At 37.5% G+C, this 21,671-nt stretch overlaps 1 protein-coding gene across 1 annotated transcript in view; it reads right to left on the minus strand.

Moving 5' to 3' along the window:
- CFTR (CF transmembrane conductance regulator) overlaps positions 1-21,671 on the minus strand; it is a 168,902-nt gene that overhangs the window by 22,935 nt on the left and 124,296 nt on the right. The window contains exons 22-23 of the mRNA XM_084896960.1: positions 17,055-17,306; positions 9,113-9,268 (exon numbers count right to left, since the gene is read on the minus strand). Coding sequence (XP_084753086.1) covers positions 9,113-9,268; positions 17,055-17,306 — 408 coding nt within the window. The remainder of the gene's footprint in view (positions 1-9,112; positions 9,269-17,054; positions 17,307-21,671) is intronic.

Consider the following 21,671-nt stretch of genomic DNA (forward strand, 5'->3'; position numbering starts at 1 on the left):
AGACAAAGATCATTCTGATAAACTACGGAGAAATAAAGAGGAAGTGACTCTGAGAACTTAAGTCAATTCATTATTTAAGAAATTGTATTTAGGCCGAAATCGGTTTGGCTCAGCGGTAGAGCGTTTATCTGCGGACTGAAAGGTCCCGGGTTCGATTCCGGTCAAGGGCATGTACCGTGGTTGCGGGCACATCCCTGGTAGGGGGTGTGCAAGAGGCAGCTGGTCGATGTTTCTCTCTCATCGATGTTTCTAACTTTCTATTTCTCTCCCTTCCTCTCTGTAAAAAATTAATAAAATATATTAAAAAAAAAAAAAAAAGAAATTGGGTTTAGTTAGTATCTAAAGTTCAAAGGCTTGCCAATGGAATTTTGCTGTTTACTATTTTTTACATTTTTCTATGGGAAATAACAACGATGGGGGGTTACGAAGCATCAGACAATGTATTATGTGCTTCAGAAAAGTTATCTCCACTGGGAACTAAGTGGTTGGAAAACAGAGCTCTGGCTTATGGCAGGCTTACTGGGGGCCAGGTAAAGCTCTTTACCTGTGGTATCTCTATCTTCAGATCAGCCTAATGACAAATCCTATTATTGCACATGAAGAAATCACAGCAGGGAAAATTGAAGTGACTTTTCCAAGTCACTTAGCTAGCAGGACCCAAGGGGTGTTTGTCTTCAAACCTGTGCTCCTTACCACCATAGCAAAATACCTCAAGTCTTATGGGGACCAACTTTTCCAGGAAAAGATTAAAGATTGGGCAGGATCCCAACAGCACTGAGTAGCATAGTCTTGATTACAGCACTGTCATCCATGCCCTTGGCCACAGCTCAGGTCCAGCACAGTGGAGAAGTTAGCTTCCTCTTCCTACACAGGATCTGAGTTGAAGGGTTTATATGGGCTACAGGGTCCTTGTAAGTTTCAAGAGGACTTACATATCCAATGGAACAAGACAATAGAACTTTTTACTGCAGACAAATGGAATAGTGCCATCACTCTGGACAACCACAGGCGGAGGCCAAAGGTATCATGACATCAAACCAAACAGAGAAGTTACTAAAGGTAATGTAGTTTGCAAAGATGGCATAGTAATATAGCTCTGACCTGGTGGCTATATCTATAAATAAGAACCCACATCCTTTAAGCCTCGGTGTTCTCACTGTAAAATGGAAAATGCCATCTTTCTTCTCAAATCTACTCTGCCTCTAGATTTCCATTTCAATACAAAGCACCTTCATTTCCTCAATGCAGAAACTTGGGAGTCATCGAAGACTTATCTGTTTCACTAATCTTCCCAAATGGAATCAATCATCAGACCTGTGAATTGGTTTCCCAAAATATATCTCAAATCCATTTTTAAAAAATCTCTACTGCTACTGCATAGTTCAAGCCATCAGACCTCTTTCTGGAACACGCAAGAATCTCCTAATTGATCTCTTTCCTTTCACTCTTGCCTTCCTTCCCAGTTCACTCTCATTTAGTGACCAAAGCAGGTGCTATAAGTATACATTGGATTATGTCATCAGCCTTTTGAAAAACCTTCAGTGGTTTTCCATTACACTCAGGAAAATGTAAAATCTTTTTAAAAAAATTTTTTTTATTGATTTTTTACAGAGAAGAAGGGAGAGAGATAGAGAGTTAGAAACGTCGATAAGAGAGAAACATTGATCAGCTGACTCCTGCACACCCCCCCACGGGGAATGTGCCCACAACCAAGGTACATGCCCTCAACCAGAATCGAATCTGGGACCCTTCAATTAAAATGTAAAATCTTTAAGATGGTCGACAGGCCCTACAAAATTTAGTCCCTTCTATTTCTTCCAGTCATTTAGTGATCTTCTCCCCACCCTGCCCCTTGTCATTCCAGCCACATACTCAATGAGCATCAAAATTATAGATGTGCATTTGTAATCATTTTTGTAATGTTCATCTCCTCCACCCCATTAACTTTGCTGTATACCCTGTCATTAACTCAAAGGCTTTGTACATAGTATATGATCAATGAATGTTTCCTGAATAAATAAATAGGCTGCTTTCAAGATAAAAGTAAAAATATAAAAATACTAGAGGCCCGGGTCACAAAATTCATGCATGGGTAGGGTTCCTAGGCCTGGCCGGCGGTCAGGACCTCTTGGGCCTTCTGGCTGCTGTCTGGGGCCTTCCTTCACTTGGCAACATGCCCTGATGGTCAGCGCATATCAGAGTGAGCAAGTGAACTCCTGAGGGGATACTTTGCATATTAGCCTTTTATATATATAAATTAGTCAGAGTTCAGCACATACAATTTTTATTCTTTTGGTAAGAATAAGTACTAAAACTCATAATCTTTAAAGATAATACTAACAATCCATTAAAACTTTAATATCTCTATATAATTGGTAGAGAAATAGTAAGCCTAGCTTTTCTAATGGCCTAATAATTTACATATAATATTTGTCAAATGTATAGCAACATATAATAATTTATTTCAAATAGATATACATTCAAAATTATGAAGGAAGAAAGATGTTTATTAAAATTAGACATCCAAAAGTTTTAGATGTAGAGGATTTAATACCATTCAAAAATTCTGTAAGTCTTTTGTTTACAGTTTATTGTGTAGCATTAATGCTTTAATTTTAAAGAAAATTTAACTGAATGAACTGATTCCGTTAAAATTCAATTTCATACAATTACACAAACATTTCATTCCTGTCTTACAAACAGTATCTGGCATTCTCTTGCTTTCTGAGTGACAGTAGGTGTTTAGCTCTGTTTTCTAAACTGTGTGAAGTTTCCACAAAATCATCTCTAAAGCTGAGAGGTCACCTACATCTTTTTCCCTGACATACAAATGAACCAGCCAAGACCCTGAGAAGTCATGTGGCTTGACCAAGGTGACACCGTCAGGCTGACTGCACAACAAAACATGTCCCTGAAGCTGTAAGTCACAGTGATCCTCTCCCTCTCTCTTTTTATGAAACTGTTCACCATAGGAAAATTAAGAGGTACATATATTTGATATTTATTAAATGCCCTGGATGTAAGGTATAAAGAGTAATTCTTGGGATTCAAGGAAAAAATAAGGAGAGCACCAATGTTCATTGCCCAACTAATCTCTTTCCTGAAGCTGACTCCTCAGCGTAGTAGAGACAGCCAAGCCTACGTGGAGTGCTCAGAGTGCTGGTAAATCACTGCAATAGATGCTTCAGTCTTGGATATCAAATGAAAAACAAGCAGTGTAGATTCTGTGATTCCTGAATGTAGGATAAATTAAATGAGTCAGAGAAATGACTCCTATTCTCAAAGATATACTGCTTTAAAAAAATTTTTTTTTCATTTATTTTTGGAGAGAGAGGGAAAAGGAGAGAGAGAGAGAGAGAGAGAGAGAGAGAGAGAGAGAGAGAGAGAGAGAGAGAGATGTTGATGTGAAAGTGAAATGTTGATTGCCTCCTGCATGCCCCCTACCATGGATAAAGTCCACAACCTGGGCCTGTGCCCTAACCAGGATTGAACCAGCAACTTTTCAGTGCATTGGACATAGCCCAAACAACTGAGCCACACTGGCCAGGGCAAGGATATAATGCTTTTTTTGTTTTGTTTTGTTTTGGCTCAGAATATATATATAGGGTGGGGCAAAAGTAAGTTTATAACAAATAGATAATTTTATAAGGTTAATGTATATTCCATTTATTTGTATGTAAATAGTTACATTGAAGATGTTCAAATTATTGCTTCCTGTAAAGTCATTTAATGCATTAAAACCTTTTACAGCCATTTTTTTTTTTTAGTATATACTTTTTTTCAGATATAGCATAAAAATATTTCCTAGATTGGACCAAATTATCAAAGACATCAAATTTTTAGGCTCAGAAATACTAAGATTGTATTGCACTGATGACCATACCACTTATTTTCTCTTTTCTTCTTGAATCTGGAACTCAACTCTCATTGTCCTCATTACCTTCTTAGAGTACAGCTGGCGAGTTTCTCAGCCCATTGCCCTGCTCCTGATTCTGCCTCCCTAAAGTCCATGGTCCACACGCTGCGGGCAGCAGTTACCTTACTAACACTCTCTCACCACCTCTTCCTCGCTGAAGAGTTAACGTATTCCTCACTTGCCAAGTCTTTCCCTCTTTCCAAATACTCTCTAACACATGGCCTCCTCTGCCCTTTGCCCCGCAACTTTTTCTGGTTCCCATCTCTGTACTTGTTCATAATATCCCTGCCTGGGGTCCAGGAATATGGTCTCCACAGCTCCCTGCCCGGAACCTTTCTAAAACCCACACACTGTACGGCCCACTTTAATGATCACCGTAAGGATGCAGTGATATGGTGGGGCTGGATTCTCTCTCCTATTGCCACAGCATCCATGACTAGTCTGTGCCTGGACCCATGACTACATATAACTACCTCTGTTTAATTCCTACAGCATAGACCTCCAATTCGATACAAAGATGAGGAGAACATGATCCCTTGTCCTTAAGGAACTATAAATGGTAACAAACGACAACCCAGCGCATTGTACTTACTACGTGCCAGGGAGTAGACTAAGTATTTGAACTCATTTAATCCTCACAAAAACCTAATGAAGGAGTTACTGTCAGTATATCCATTTTATGGACAATTAAACTGAGGCGCAGAGAAATGAAATGACTTGCCTAAGATTATACAGCTAGTAGAATCCAGATACCAGCAGAACCACAGTCTCTTGTAAAAGAGATCAAGGATTTAGTGACTCAGCACAAAACAATGTATATTGGATTCCTACTATGCAACCCATTGTGTTATATGACATATTGAGAGAGAAAAATTAGTAAGGTTAAAAAAAAACACAACTTTTATTTAGCATTTCTGCCACTCTTCTCTGATTGGTGATGATTTTGTGTTTAAATCCTGCTTCCTTAACTAAAATGTCCACAAAGTGTTTACAATACTGAGTGGAAATTAAACAAATACACAGAGAACACAGGATCTAAACACAGTTCTAGATCCCAGAGTTTAACCTTTGTGACGGCAAAGTGACTATGGTGAAGAAAGATCGTCTCGGAGGGAGGAAGTGCATGAAGAGAGGAAACGGGAGAGAAAAGTCGGGTTTCATGGACCAGTGAGACCCACTGGAGTGAAACATAAAGTGTCCAGGTATGAGGAGGGGTGGATCTGTCTGCAAAGGTTGGGCTGAGGTAGGGGTCTGACCACAAATGGAAGAATCTGGACCTATTCAGTGAAAGAAGAAGTGCCCCACAAGGCAAATCACAAAATCGGAATGCTGCTTTAAAAAGCTTAATGTGTGTGCAACGTGTGTTGGAGGGATGTGAATAAGATTATAAGAAAAATACAGCAGTGGAAATAGAAAAGAAGGAAGGATACAGCAATGTGGTGGGGCTGGATTCTCTCCCCTACTTGCCCACAGCATCCCTGACTAGTCTATGCAGAGAACCTAACTATGTATAATCACCTATGCTTAAGTTATCATTTTTGTTTTTGTTCTTTGATCCCCGACTTATGGCAATGAGCGTACTTTTGAGCCTCTCAATGGAAGTTCATAGGCTGAATGGGGAGCGCAATACCACTAATAGACTGTAACTATTGAATCTAAAATAATTACTGTAATTTAAGCATATAGAAAGAACTCAATAGCTAATTATTAAACTGTGAATTATTGTTAAACTGAATGAGCACTGCTGTGCTCCCAACCTCATTGTTCAGATCGATGGATACATGTGTTGGACCTCAGTAATGTCTCTCACAGCAGACGATGTTCCAGCTCCGTAGAGGCAGTCAGGTGTGGGCGTGGACCAGTTTCAGATCAAAGTCTCATTGCAAGACGAGGCCTGTCATTCCCGCAGAATAGCTTTGCAGCCTTTCACACTTACAATTGAAGCTTTGAAAATACATTTTAAAGTTATTTCTCTGTTTTTCGTGAATTAAGGGCTTAATTAAGGCTTATGGTTAATGAACAAGTCTCAGTGTTCAAACTGCCTAAGCCCATTGGGCTCTGACTCTAGGTCTTACTATCTATGCCCTCAGAGCTCACAGGCAAAACAGAACAAATTAAAGAAGGCTCCACCTTGAAAAGTACACAATCCCCTAATTCCTGGCCTGGCTGCATTCCCCAAGATCACTTCCTTGCATGTTTTCTAGCTACATGAGGGAAGAAGGGGGGAAAAAAGCCAAAACACAACTGTATGAACTTGCCTAAACGAATGGCATCTTGTGATTCCACAGGATTCGGGATCACTGAAGGAGAGGGAACGTTTCTTGTTCAAAGTTCTCTTGTTCAATGTTTTCTTGTGTATGAAAACAAGTGACTAATGGACCCAGAGGTCTCTGATGTCTCAATGTCAGAGATCTATGCCCTTGCCAGATCAAAAAGATGAAAGGAAGAAAAAGATAGAAAAGATTGAAAAAAAAAGTTTTTGTAGGATTTTAAATTCCCTTTTCTTCCTTCTATTTCTTCTTTAAGGTCAAAATTATGTAATTTGAACTTTCAGTAAAATCATCTCTTGATTTGGAAGTTCAGAAGATGTGAAGAATTTGGCCTTTTTCTCTATTTCTTGGATATTCACTTAATATTCTCAAGATGTCAATGTAGAGGAACTAGTACATTCTGTCTATAGACATCCTTGTAACACTCAGACACAGTCCCAGAAACCAGGGTCATAAACGTGTGCAATGAGAAGCAATTCTATGAGCACAATCACACATTTTACATCTCAAAGTACTTCTTGTTTAGTTTATAAAAAGCTTGAAGGCATAGAAGAGAGAAAACGAAATAAAAGTGCTTGGAAGATTCACTTTAGCAGAAAGGTAAGATAAAGAATTTTCACAATGATGGCCCACTTGTTCTTTCTCCAGGTCTTGCATACTCAGGCTCCTGCATATCTAGGTCCCTAAAAAGAACAGATGATAGCCAAGACCAGTTTGGCTCAGTGGATAGAGCATTGGCCTACAGACTGAAAGGTCCCAGGTTCTATTCTGGTCAAGGGCATGTACCTTGGTTGCGGGCACATCCCCAGTAGGGGGTGTGCAAGAGGCAGCTGATCAATGATTCTCTCCCATCGATGTTTCTAACTTTCTATCCCTCTCTATCTCTCTGTAAGAAATCAATTATATATATATATATATATATATATATATATATATATATACAGATGATAAAACAAAAACCTCTCTGTTTATTGGCAGATAGATAAAAGGATTCCCAGTGAAACTGAAATTATTTTTAGGACGGTGCTTATTCAAATAAGAACACCAAGGAAACAAACTGTCATTATTGTAGTAAAAAATGGAATCAGAATAATTAGCATCAACTGAACAGCAACACTTACTCGGGCAACCACATTCTGTCCTGTGTTCTCCCACATTGCCATTTGCCTAACGCTATCACCTTGGGATACTTGTGTTCTCACGTTTATCTTTAGACCACTTGGTAATCCCTTTTTTTCTTTCTGAAGAAACAATATTGTTTTTTAAAGTTCAACCAGGATTAAGCTTCTGGCCACATGGCAAAGTCTAGACAAATGAATGAAAAGCATCATTCTAGCAGTTACAATATTTAGTGCCCCATAGTTGACGGGAACAAATGTTACACAAAAGTAATCTAAAAAAATACAAGCTTTTTCTAAAGGTCGATTTATAGTCACTCTCCTGGGAGATGTTCCTAGCATTTTAATTTTGTAATAAAAGTAGATAATAGTGAGCACCATGGTAGTGAAGTGGGTTCATTGCCCATTGATACAAAGAAGACAAAAGTGAAACAGTGACTATATCCATAGAGATGAGAGTAAATACTAGTAGATATGCAGCACATGCCTCTCGGATCTGCTCACATTGAAGACATTCATTGGTTTCCATTTGGACCATTTTAGAATGGAACTGTTGCTATTTTTCTCATATGGAAGAAGTCCTTTTGCAATAAAACAGAGTGGTACTGAGCCAGTGAGGCTAGAGATACTGTGTGTGACCCAAATCAAAGGGTGACATTAAAAAAAAAAAAAAAAAGAAAAAAAGAAGGGGAAGGAATTAGCCAGAAAACATATACACATCACACATGGACACTGACAGCAGTGTGGAAGAGTAAACGTGGGCAGGGGAGGGGGCAATGGGGATGGAAAAAGACTTTGCTTGGGGTGATGGGCACATGATGCAGTGTACAGATTATGTTTTATGGAGCTGTACACTGAAAACTCTATGGTTTTATGAACCAATGTCACCCCAAAACATTCAATTAAAAAAAAACAAAAAACTTGCAACCCAGAGGCTCATGTAGGCAGAGCCAGAAACAGGCAAAAAGCTTAGTTCCTAAACCTCAGCTTCTCTTAGAGTAGTTTCTACCCATATCAATCCCATCACTGTCTTTCAACCCTCCTCTCCTTTCTCTCAGAAAAAAAAAAAAAATAATAATAAAAAAAAATATATAATATATATATATATATATATATATAGTCTTAAAATAAATAGCTACAGATTAATCTGATATGGTCAAAGCATTTCTCAATCTGCTGTGGTTGTTAACTTGGATCTCAGACCACTGAAGCAGGACAAAAGCCCCAGGCTCTTACTACATATTATGTCTTCTGGGATAAGCTAGCAAAACTACTAATATTTTAATAACAGGATGTCAGAGAATTCTGAACTTTTAGAGATAGTTCTAATGAAAAGGTTGCATTGCACAAAATGGACAGAAATACATAACAAACTAGAGGCCTGGTGCATAAATTCATGTATGGGTGGGGTCCAGCTAGCGGTGGGGGAGGGGCCACAGGAGGTTGGCCGGCCCCGCCCCTGATGGGGGGGGCCAATCGGGGGTGGGGCCAGTGGGGCGGGCTGTGTGAGGTTGGCCAGCTGGCCCTGCCTCCTATCAGGGTGGGGGTGCCAATTGGGGACCAAGCCGCAGGGGGAAGGGGCTGCAGGAGGTTGAGGGGGGCCAATCAGGGCTCCGATGGGGCCAGTTGGCTGCCGCAGTGCGTGCACGTCATAGTGACAGGTCATTCTGGTCATTCTGTCATTCCCGTCACTTGGCTTTTATATATAGAGACACATTTTGCAGGGAAATATGAATTTCTTGAGTGTAACTATCAAATAATAGTAAAATTATATTTAGTTATTTTTCCCCTAGTTTATTTTAGCTTACCTGTGGCATAACTCCAAAGGCTTTTCTCCACTGTTGCAAAGTTATTGAATCCCAAGACACACCATCTATTTGGATTTCTCCTTCGGTGTTCAGCAGTCTCAAAAAAGCCGATAACAAAGTACTCTTCCCTGATCCAGTTCTTCCCAAAAGGCCCACCTAGAATATAAGAGTGATGGCATTACTCCGGTGATGTACAGATACCCACCATAAATGTAAACTGGTAATGCACTTCAATAAAACAAACAAACAAACAAACAAAAACATAGGAACTGTTTATTTTTAAATAATCAACAGGGAAAGATTTCCACTTATTTTTTCAAACCTTTTTTTGGACTCCCAATTATGAACAATATTGATCTGGAACTAAGTACCAAAACTGGCCATAAGGAATTGGATCCCTGATGCTGGCTTCCTTTATCCATGACTTTTGTAATTGCAAAAAAGTTGAAAATGCCCATTTTCCATCAACGAAAAGCAAAGATACCGAGTCTGAATGCCCATCATTTCTAAGGGTAGGCTTAAGCCAGAAGCAGAGACCTACAATTTGATCTAGTTACACACATAGACACAAACTTGAAAATGAATGAATCTGAAACAGTCCTAACACTTACTAGTAGATACTGTCCTTTATAAATAGTAAGCAAACATCAAGTGTAGGCCTAACCATAAGCAAGACCAAGTTCAGTGAGCTATACAATCCCAGAGAAGGCTGGGTGGGCCTTGCTACCCCCCACGCATAAGCACTTGGACAGCTGTCAAATCAAATTCTTACCTACATTCTGATTGGCAAGAAGAGGATTTGGGGAAGCAAAAAAGATACTAAAGAAAAGTAAAAACCGTTCTTGTTCCTGGAGACCATGAGAGCATGGCATGCATAGCAAGGGCGAGCAGGCGCTGCAGAAACTTAGCCCACCTCTGGGCTCAGACCCAGCTCTTGGAGGAAGGTGCTCTGAGTGAAATCAAACATTCCTGCACTTATTTAATGAATGAACTGCCCAACATTTAGTGGCACTGAATATATGTTCATTTCCTTCTCCTTAACATTATTATTATTATTATTTTTTAATCCTTCAGCCATTTTTATAGTAGAACTGAGCAAATGGTCCTTCAGAGTAGTGACTTTCACGTTATCAATGGTATAAGACAGTCACATCTTGTCCTGTGTTTTTAGTTTCTAACCCACTGCACACCAGTACTTTAAAAATCCAATAATAAAAATGAATTTCTAAATGCTTCATCTTACTTTCTATACTTATCACAGACTAGTAACAGTTTATGAAGCAGAATCAGTTCACAGACACAATAAATGCTTTAGTGCATACAATCACCTTTAATAATAATAATAATAATAATAATAATAATAACTTATTAATCACTTATTAGGAACCTGGTAATAAACTAGGCCTTTGGGATAAATTGGTAAATAAACAATAACACAGTTGTCTTTCTTTCATAAGAGATCTATAAGGAGACCTTAAAAAATGTATGCTTTCCTTTTTGATGAAAAGGAAATTGGGAGAGGGGGAAAAAAAAAAGGTGAATGGATTAAGAAGTACAAGTTGGTAGTTACAGAACAGTCACAGGGATGTAAAGTAGAGCATATGAAATATAGTCAATAACATCATAATAAATACATATGGTATCAGATGGGTACTATTATAGATTTACCAGGCAGATCACTTAGTAAGTTATATAATGTGTAATCACTGGGTTGTACACCCGAAACTAATATAGTATTGCATGCCAACTCAAATTGAAAAACAAAAATTTAAAATTTAAAAAAAAGTATGTTCTCTGAGATAACTGAGAAAGTCAGATAAACCAAATGTTATACACAACAGTTCTTTGAGGTTCTTCATACAACTAATCACAATCAGCAATTGTGATTAGTTGTATGAATTATTTTATTTATTCTTTGATTATTGCTTGTGTTAACTCCGAGAATATAAATTCTTCAAGGGCACAGAAGTCTATCTTGTATCCCCTTGAATTCTCAGCACTTGGCACAATGGTTGGCCCATATAAAGTGATCAATAAATACTTGTTTGGATGGACTGAAGGACAGACAGATAGAAGGATAAATGTATGTATGTATGTATGAATGGATGGATAGAAAGAAGGGTAGAAGAAAGGGAAGTCGAGATGGAGAGAGGGAAAGGCAGATGAATGAATAAACTTACTTAGTTGATCTAACAAACAAGTGGATTTTATTAATTTGGTCAATTTCTAGATCAATGCTCAATTAAAAAATCTTGTGAAATTCCATATGCAGCTTTTATATTTGAATCAGCCCCTGTACAAACGTATTCACCATATGTCATGATTATTTGAACACAAGAGTAAAGCTTTGTATAAGCAATCTGGATATGCCCTGTGATATATACAATATATTATAGGTGAGGTATAGAGAGAAGGAAAATTCAATAGGAGGAAGTAATTTCCTCTAAGGTCATATCCAGAATTTTTGATAAAAAATGCCTTGAGGTCCAGGCCCCAAATCATTGGTCTGGGTTCTAATGACTAGGATAAATGACGCTTCCTTTCTAAAAGGCAAATACTGATTTTTAGAGAACTCAGTTTTTATGTTGGGATGAGACTAGATTCATAGGCCATTTATTAACCTTTTGTTTAGCTTTAAAATATTTAGCTTTTGTCCTGGCTTCCTTATATTATTCAACAGCTTGTATTACAGTATGTTTGACTTGTTTTTCATTCAACACCAAGGAATCTTACTGGTTTGTAACTAACGAAGTCTTCGTGTTATTTATATAATTGGCACTTACTAATTCTTTTCCAGGATTTGTTTTGTCAGGCTTCTTGGTGATCTGTTGAATAAGCCAGAGTACTTCCCACAAACAAGCTTTTAAGATCTATCCTAGTTTCAAGTCAATGTTTTCTAGTAACTTCAATGCTCCTCCTCTCTGAGAATTTTGGATCAAGATAAATCAAACTATTATGTGGAGAGTTAAACAGTGTTAGGTTTGGTACTAGTTGTAAGCACATTGTACCATGAATAGAACAGCCTCAATACCTTCTTTTCAGAGTAACCGAGTCACCATTTTAATACTGCAACAGATTGAAACCTGCTGTAATTATTTTTCATCTCCTGGTGCTCTCCAGAAATCAAGATGCCAAATCAAATAAAATTTAGATCCCAAACATGATACTAACTGTACCCCTTATATGTTGAGATATCTGTTTATTAATAACACATACTTCTTAATATAATAAGGTCTTGAGAATATGCCCCTCATAAACTCTGTATTATAAGCTACTGAATGATTCAGCTACTATTTCATACCAATTAAATATATATATGTTTTTATTGATTTTTAGAGATAAGGAGGGAAAGGGGGAGAGAGAAACATCGATGTAAGAGAGAAACATTAATCAGTTGCCACCCATGCACACCTAAATTGGGACTGAATCCACAATCTAGGCATGTGCCCTGACTGGGAATCCAATCAATGACCTTTTGGTGCATAGGAAGACGCTCAACTAACCGAGCAGCACCGACAGGGGTTCATCCCAATTTTTATAAAGACAGATGCCATGTTGCCCTAACTGGTTTGGCTCAGTGGATAGAGTATTGGTTTGCAGCCTGAAGGGTCCCCAGTTTCGACTCTGGTCAAAGGCACATAACCAGGGTTGTGGGCTTGATCCCCAGTAGGGAGTGTGCAGGAGACAGCCTATCAATGATTTTCTCTCATCATTGATGTTTCTCTCTCTCTCTCCCTCTCCCTTTTTCTTTGAAATAAATAAAAATATATTTTAAAAATAAATAAAACTAAAGGTAGATACCATGTGCTTCACAAATTAAATAAGCATTTAGGTTCTTATGCTGTTATGCTTTGAACCCTTCATATTGTTTTGTTTCAGGAAACTCAGTATTGTGAAGTGATTTCTAATGGAGAAGTCAAGTAAGCTCATCCAAAAGAATTGATCTTGAAGTACTATTAAATATTTATGTAATCAGAGGACTGTCTAGTACTGTGATATATACACTATACCATCTGAGGCATTTTGATAAGTATAGGTTTATCATGAAATAACTGGCTCCAAATTAAAATCCCAGACTGCACTTTGAGAGGAAAAAGAAAAGAAAAAAAGGAAGAGACATTCTAGTTGGGAAAGCTGATTTAAATATTAAAATTTAGGAAAAAAAGACAAAAACAAAAACAACTTGAGGTTGAAAAAAATAGGTTTTTTAAAGTAAAAGTTGTAAAATATTTGCTACATTTCTCATGCATTGAAAATAAAATTTAGGTTCCAAGATGCCTGCAGAGTAGATAAAAGCTACACTTCCCTGTTCCCAGGGCCAAACCGGATTTACAGCTAAATTACAGAGCAACCTGAAAAACCAACCGAAGGCTAGCTGAACTGAACATTATAACCAAGGATTCACAGGAAAGCCACATAGAGATTGGGGAGAAGGGCGGAAACATGCAAAGGGCAAGACCCACACCAGGTGCAGTGGCTAAGAAGCTGGAGAAATTTCTCAGCTGCAAAATCCCCTCCCTCCAGGAGCTAGGAGTCTCAGCCTCATGCAGGAACCCCCACCCCAGAGCAACAGAGAGGGGAAGAGAGCCCACGTAGCATCCAGGTGTGTCCCAGGTATGTCAGGTTGGTTCAAAATTTACCTTGCCCACCTTCATTGGAGTAAAATTCATTTTTATTCTTTTCTTAGAGATTTGCATAGATCGTGAAAATAAACTCTTTAGAGTTTAACTTTTTTAGTGCAGCTCCTATCTTGTTTAAATAAAATTTAGTTACTTTGAGAGCATTTATTTCACATTATCACTATGCATGCCAGAATATAAGGTCAAACACACACACACACACACACACACACACACACACACACACACACATACACACACACACAAACACCCATCTGGAAACTAATCAGTAGGATGCTAAATGCTTATTTTAAAAGAGAAAAATATTGCAGTCTGCCATTTTTCTGTTTCTTACCTGACTTCAAAATAGTGATTTCAATATTTTTTTTGAAATTTTAAAAGATAATAGAAATAAATAAAAACAAAAAAATCAACATGCACATGTTAAAAGACTTTTAAAAATATCAACAATCTTAATAGCTATAGACCTCACATCAGACTTCCAAAACATCTGGATTTGGGATGCAATAATATTTGGGTTCCCCCCCCACATTTTCTCCTGCAGTTTTGGCACAGTGCAGACAAAAATTACAAAGAATTAATAAAATTTCATTGATTTACAATGTTTTTATTTTTTTCTCAGTAGTTTTCCAGTAAAATGCACTGAGGCTTGGTGGTCTGAGCCTTTGAAATCTCTAACCGAGCTTAAATATAGGTAAACATCAATGTGAAACCATAAAAACTAAAACTGATTGTTATTTCCAACTGCCGTGACTCCATGTTAGTGCCCACCCACAAAGGCAATTCTTTGGTTCATTCATCTGACACTGTGCTAAAGTAACAACCTGCAGGTTTACTATATGAACAACAATCACGTCAGTGTTAAGAGGAAACTAGTCTTTACCATGAGGAGTTGGGTTGCCAACAGTGTGGTGAGGGCCAAGAGGAGGGGGGCTTAACGGAAGTTGGCAAAGAAGGGGCAAATGGGAGACATCTGCAATAATGCCAACAATGGAAAATTTAACTTAAAAAAAAGAGTAATGAAACACAAAGCACCCAAAGTATTGTAGGCTCTGAATGTTCTGCTTAGACACACGGCTTACTTGACCGTATTAAATGAATTAATGTTCATCAGAATTTTATCACTTAAGCACAGGGCATGACAAGCACCCAGTAAACATTAGTTTCCCCGTTTGGATGGCAAAATGTATAGCCTTGTGTGAGAATGTTTTAATTCCCCCATAGCATTTAGACAACAGCTTGCAAAAAAATAGTGATGGAACACACATAGCCTGTTTACTATATATGTATAGGTTTAGAGAAAATGAAATGCCTGTGCATATTATTTCTTGCTCATTGTACAGCATCTCCGATTACTACTCTCACATCAGGGAAGCTGTGTATGGAAATGAGGACGCCGCACATTCTGTCACAACTAGAAGTTGGCTGAATTTCATTGAGTGGGCAAGTGAGCACTGGGAAAGCTAAGGGAAGGGAGGGTGTCAAGAGGAAGGAGAGCAGATCATTCACCACAGCTCCCCACCCTGGTTTATAGAAAACTATTTGTTGCTGTTGTTTATAACTTGATGACAGTCCTCAGGGCAGCCATCCTGGTGACTGCAGGGACACTGAGCTGCCGATTCCCCCCCCCCCCCCCCCCCCGCATAAAGCAAAAGTAAATTAATAATTACGTGAATAGTTAATTTTACATAGTTCCAAAGCATAACTTTAACATTTCTTAAAGATCAATAATGAAGCAAAAAGGTCAGCAATCTCAGAGATTTCATGAGGGCTGTGATATAAAACAAATAGCCATAAACAACCTCATTCTAAAATCAGGGGTAAATTAAACCTAAAAAGCTAAAGTCTTCCCATTTATGTCCATTTAAAATTGTTTTCTATCAAAAAAGAAGAAACTCATTATTTATAATATAAAGAAATATAATAGCCCAGCCAGTGTGGTTCAGTGGTTGAGCATCAACCAGCATAACCTGGGAGGTCACAGTTCAATTCCCAGTCAGGGGGAATGCAGCCGATTGATGATTCTCTCTCATCACTGATTTTCTATCTCCCCCTCAGTCTCCTTCCCTCTCTCTGAAATCAATAAAAACATATATATATTTAAATATATATATATATATATATATATATATATATATATATATATATATATATAATAGATAGGCTAATTTTAGTAGTATGTGAATTTATTTATCTTAACTATAAGATTAATAAGATGAGTCAAATTTTCCAGTGTGCTATTTTAAGCCATTTAGAATGGTATTCAGGGACTTTTTGCTCATTCTATATTCTTTTAAAACTAAACTTTATCCAGTGGATTAAACTATCAAATATTCCTAAACATATGGCAAATAGCAAGTGAAAAGAGTCTCCTCCTAGCTAGTGATAGTGAGAGTGGCCTAATAAACTTTCCTGACCATTATCTCAATAATTTTAAAAAATTTCTATTTGAAATTAATCACAAAGACATGAAGTTTTTAAGTTCAGCTTTCATAAGACATGGCTTTCGTGTATTTTCTCAGTTTTTTTTTTTTTTAAGCAACAATCAAAACAATATAATACTCCTGCATAGATTTATGAAGTGATCCAGAATATGAGATTTGAAGACAATATTAAATCACATTTATAGAACTTGAAATATAGAAAGAAATAACCATCTCTTTCTCCAAGAATCAGTTCCAGAGTCAAAATATTTGAGTACTTTCTATGTGTTCAACTCAGTGCTGGGATCCATAAGGAATGTTTCGAAAATAATGCATGGTTATTTTTGCTTATTAAATAATAAAATTTGCTTAGTAAATTACTGGGGGAACATTGATTTATACCTTGACAAAAACTCAAACTAAACAAACAGGAAAAAGCATAGAAAAAAAAAAATATATATATATAGTACTTTTTTGACACAGTCTAAATTAAATTAGATAAAATTTAAGACATTAGATAGGGTCAATAACAAGATATTTCTCTCACAGAAAATGGAAGATAGTCTCAAGATGCAAAATCTAAAATGTTATAATTTTGCTCTATTTAATGACTTCTTCACTGAGTAACCTACTAATCAATTAGATATTCTGCAAGTGGAATCATATTTAAATTAACCTATTATGTAGGTTAGATGCAAGACTCTGCAAACTAAATTTCATATGGAAAAAATAATGGTTCCATATAACAACAACTTGAAATATGTGTGTTCAATATGGATCCTAGTCTATAATAATAATGCTGCAAATGAATTCTACGAACATGTCATTCTAGGCTTACTGAATCCAGGTCTAGAAAAGTAAGCAATGTTGAAATCTCACCCTCTGGCCAGGACTTATGGAGAAGGAGATGTTCTCTAAGATGGCATTCCCGCTGTCAATGTATTTAGCTGTGAGGTCTTTGACAATCATTTGGCCCCCTGAGGGCCAGATGCCATCTTTCTTTGCATGCTGATTCTCAATAATCATCACTTTTGAGAGTTGTCCATCCTTGGATAGTTTTCTTGATTTGGTGGATACACTTTCTTCTGTTTGCATGTCTATAAACTTAAAGACTCGGCTCACGGATCGCATCTGAAATGAAAATCACAATATTTTATTTTTATTTGTTTTAGAGCTGCAGGCAATGTCATAACTGGTTTGATGTTTCCTAAAAAATATCTTGTAGGGTGTAACACTAGCTAGTCAACATGTGGTTGTTTGTCAGGAGGTTTTACAATGAACTCACAGGAAATAATTGAATAGAATTACAAGCTTAATCAAAGAGATTTAACTAGGACCTATATAAATGCACTTTGGCTAGACCTGTTTATTTTCCTGATTACTTAATTCTTAGGTATGCAAGTCACACATAAATAGTCAAACTATACTCAAGAGAACAGATAATGTCAAAGAGAAAACTATTTTCTACTATTTGCACTGCACAAGGTTGTACAACTGGTATATTATAATAAAATGTTCCACACCTCAAAATTAGCATGGGATGGTCTTTCCTTTCTCTTGAAGTGCCTTAATAACTCTCCACAATTCTATATGTCAGCTCAACCTCACAAAAGGCTTCAAAAATCTTAAGTTATTGGCATACATCTGTAGCTAATTATATTTTAATCATTTTAAACATTAATTTCCATTGCTGAGCCTGTGTGTCTAATGGTTGTGCTTGAAATGAAATATATGTGTGTCTAATGGTTGTGCTTGAAATGAAATATATGTCTGCTTTATAAACTTATTCATATAACATTTAATAATGTATATATTTAATGTACATAGAAATAAAAGTTCAACTCTGAGTACTTATGATTTATGGGAATTTGTAATATAATTGTTTAAAATATATTTTTATTGATTTCAGAGAGGAAAGCAGAGGGAGAGATAGAAACATCATTGATGAGAGAGTATCACTGATTGGGCTGCCTCCTGCATGCCCCCTACTCGGGATCAAGCCTGCAACCTAAGTATGTGCCCTTGACAGGAACTAAATCTGGTACCTTCCAGTCAGCAGTCCAATGCTCTATCCACTGAGCCAAACCAACTAGGGCAGAAATATAATTTTTAAAATACAGATCACAACTGAAATGAAAATAACAACATGGAATATAATAATGGTATATAAAATAAATGTGACTCAGCCCTTCCCAGGTCTTATTAGCAGAAATTTACTGCTTTTCTTGCCTTAAAACTAATTTTTAAAAAAATATATTTTATTGATTTTGTACAGAGAGGAAGGGAGAGAGACAGAGAGTTAGAAACATCGATGAGAGAGAGTCATCGATCAGCTGCCTCTTGCACACCCCCTACTGGGGATATGCCCACAACCAAGGTACATGCCCTTGACCGGAATCGAACCCAGGACCTTTCAGTCCCCAAGCCGACGCTCTATCCATTGAGACAAACCGGTCCCGGCAAAACTAATTGTTGATTCTGGCTTTACTCAGTCAAGAATTTGTCCTTCTCCTTTACAATGTTAACGTATTATTTCATTTATAGTTAAGGCTTAGCTTATTAGAAATGATATTTTTGCCAAAAAATAATGGGTGGGAAGAAATACATTTGTAGTATTTGCTTCTAGTACTTCTATTTTTCATCGTCAAAATTATCTGGGGAAAATTATCTTAAGTATGGGATGACTGGTAGATGAAGCTGAGGAATTTAGATGCTAATCCTCAATGGAGCATGAAAAGGTCCAGTTTAGCACATCTAATGGTACTGCCTGTTTCCACATGCCGTTGATCAAGCCTGCTGCTCATGAAGTTCTTTCTTTTATCTAGAAAATCTGTGCTTCAGTTTCTTTCATTTTGGAATTACCTTCAACAATTGTTTAAGATTCAAGAAGAGAATCCTTTTAAGCCAGACACACTGTTAATGGAAGTGAAATGTATCCAAAGCCCACATCCATCATAAATAACTCGACGGGATGTCAAAAGCATATACTAGTAATCATATTGCTCGCACATGTAATATTTTAAAATTTCAAATTATGGGTGAATTTCAGGGGCTGTTAAATCCTGATTCAGTTATTTTTTATTAACTTTGAACTAAAATATACTCTTGCATTTCACTCTTATTAGTTTTCACAGAATGCTGCTAGTCTATTTAAAGTCTGGAAGATAAATTATAATTATAACTACTACTGAAATGGAACTGCAGGAAAAATAGCTCAAATACATTTCAAGTATCTTATTTATCCTGCATAAGAATAACATCACTCTTTTGAAATGAGAAATTGAGGGAAATGCAGAAACCTAGCTTAATTTTATAAAATATAGATGAAACCGTTGCCATTTCTACATACCAGTGCTATGAAGAATTCCACACTTATCTTTGTTAAATGCTATAGAATGTCCAAGAAAAACACTATATAACAAAAATCCTTCATTTTAATACTTCCAAACAATCAATAAAACATTTAAGGCTTGCTATCTAAACTATTAAAAATTATGTGCACTGTTATTAGAAAATGATATCCAAACCACTATTTTGGCAGCACTGAATTCAGTATGTAATTTTTGTGTGTGTGTGTGTCTGTGTGTATTGGGAGAGATCTGTGTTTGTGCTCACAAAATTACATTCTCCATTAGTGAGGCTCATGTTGAGGGTGGATCCACAACTATTAATGCCTAATGTGGCAAGTAGGACAACCCTATCAAATTTAGAAAGTGAAAATTTCAAATTCTCATCTTTCATACAGTCTAGGTGCTGAAAGTGACCCCAGGACAGACTGATAGCTGCCCACAATATGACCTGGTTACCCTGACCTGAAAAAGAACAAGTTCATCTTAACTATGGGCACTCATCCACAGCACAGGAGCAGACATTCATTCATGGGTTAGCATGTTCTCACGGGAAGGGAAGGTGACAAAGGCGGACACCTGCATTACAGTCATCTTGGCAATCCCTGAAAAGCCATTACTGAATGGATAATGTGGCCAGATAGTATTATTAAAGACTAACTAGTGCCTTTCACTTCACCGGCTCTCCACTGTGCACATTCCACTTTCAGTGCCTCTTGGAGGAGAAGCCACATCAGAACCAGAGCAGAAAATCAATTCCAGTTTTCAAGTTTCAAAAATTAGCTTTGGGCCTAAATCAGTTTGGCTCAGTGGATAGAGCATTGGTCTGGGGACTGAAAAGTCCCAGATTTGATTACAGTCAAGGGCATGTACCTTGGTTGCAGGCACATTCCCAGTAGGGGGTGTGCAAGAGGCAGCTGATCGATGTTTCTCTCTCATCGATGTTTCTAACTATCCCTCTCTCTTTCTCTCTATAAAAACTCAATAATTTTATATATATATATATATATATATATATATATATATATATATATATATATATTAAAAGCTAGCTTTGGGAGTCAGAGATTGGTAGTTTGAAAATTTAAAGCCACATGAATATTAGCATTTAAGCTTCCAAAGCCAGAGCCTGAAGAACTCACAGTGCAGTATTTATACAGAAACGATTGCCACAGATGGACTTTTGTGGAAGAGGGATGGCTCCTCTTCTCACTCTACAATCTGACTCATGAATGAGGGCAAACAAGAGGGCTGAGATGCCAGTTCCTCTCAGAAGGGGTCCTGATCTGCAACCCAACTCTGGTTTCATCCTCAAGTAGATGCGACAGTTTTAGAAAATAGGATCCCTGTGTCTCAATTTCTAGGTGGATCCCAGGACACAACATGCTTTAGAGCAGCTCCCAGTGCCTGGCATGGCATGGCATGGCATGGCATGGGAGCAGGGAGTGGACATGATTGCTTGGCATGCCTAGATACAGATGGCAGAGCACTGGTTTCCCTGTATTTCCTGAGAAGTGCTGAAGGGAAGCCAAAGAATTCCAATCCTCTGATCCCTCGAGGTCTTCCATGCCTCAGGTGAGATCAGGCCTAAAGGGGCAGTCGGACATCCCTTGAGTGGTTCCAGATTGGAGAGGGTGGAGGCTACACTGAGGGACCCCCCGCCCCCCCGCCATGCACAAATTTCATGCACCAGGCCTCTAGTGCATGTATAATTAAGTATAGGGCTTTTGAAGTGAGAGGACCTATAGCTCATGTTTCAGGGGCTTCATGTTAAACCGACTGTGCCTATGACAATAACATTATTCAAAGCATCCCTTGTATTGTATTTTCCCCATTTAATGCATAGCTTACAATTTTTTTATTAGTGATAAAAGAATCCATTGTTCCACCTCACATGTGGAAAGCAGCCTGTAGGGAGAATGTCAGCGTGGTGAGTAGTTAAATAGGTAATCCAGGCTGCAATTGTACCTCTGAGCTTCTCAGCCTGAAAATATACTTTGCTATTTGGATTAGAAGGAAGTTGCAACACACCAAACTATTTTTAGTATCATCTATTTGTTCCCACTGAGCTTTTAAACCTAACTTAATCCTTTTTCTAATTCAGAATGGCTACTCAATATTTTCAGGTGACATGTAAAAATGGCTGTGC

This window comes from Pipistrellus hanaki, assembly GCF_964339955.1.
Source record: "Pipistrellus hanaki genome assembly, chromosome: 10".
NCBI classification, from domain to species: Eukaryota; Metazoa; Chordata; class Mammalia; order Chiroptera; family Vespertilionidae; genus Pipistrellus; species Pipistrellus hanaki.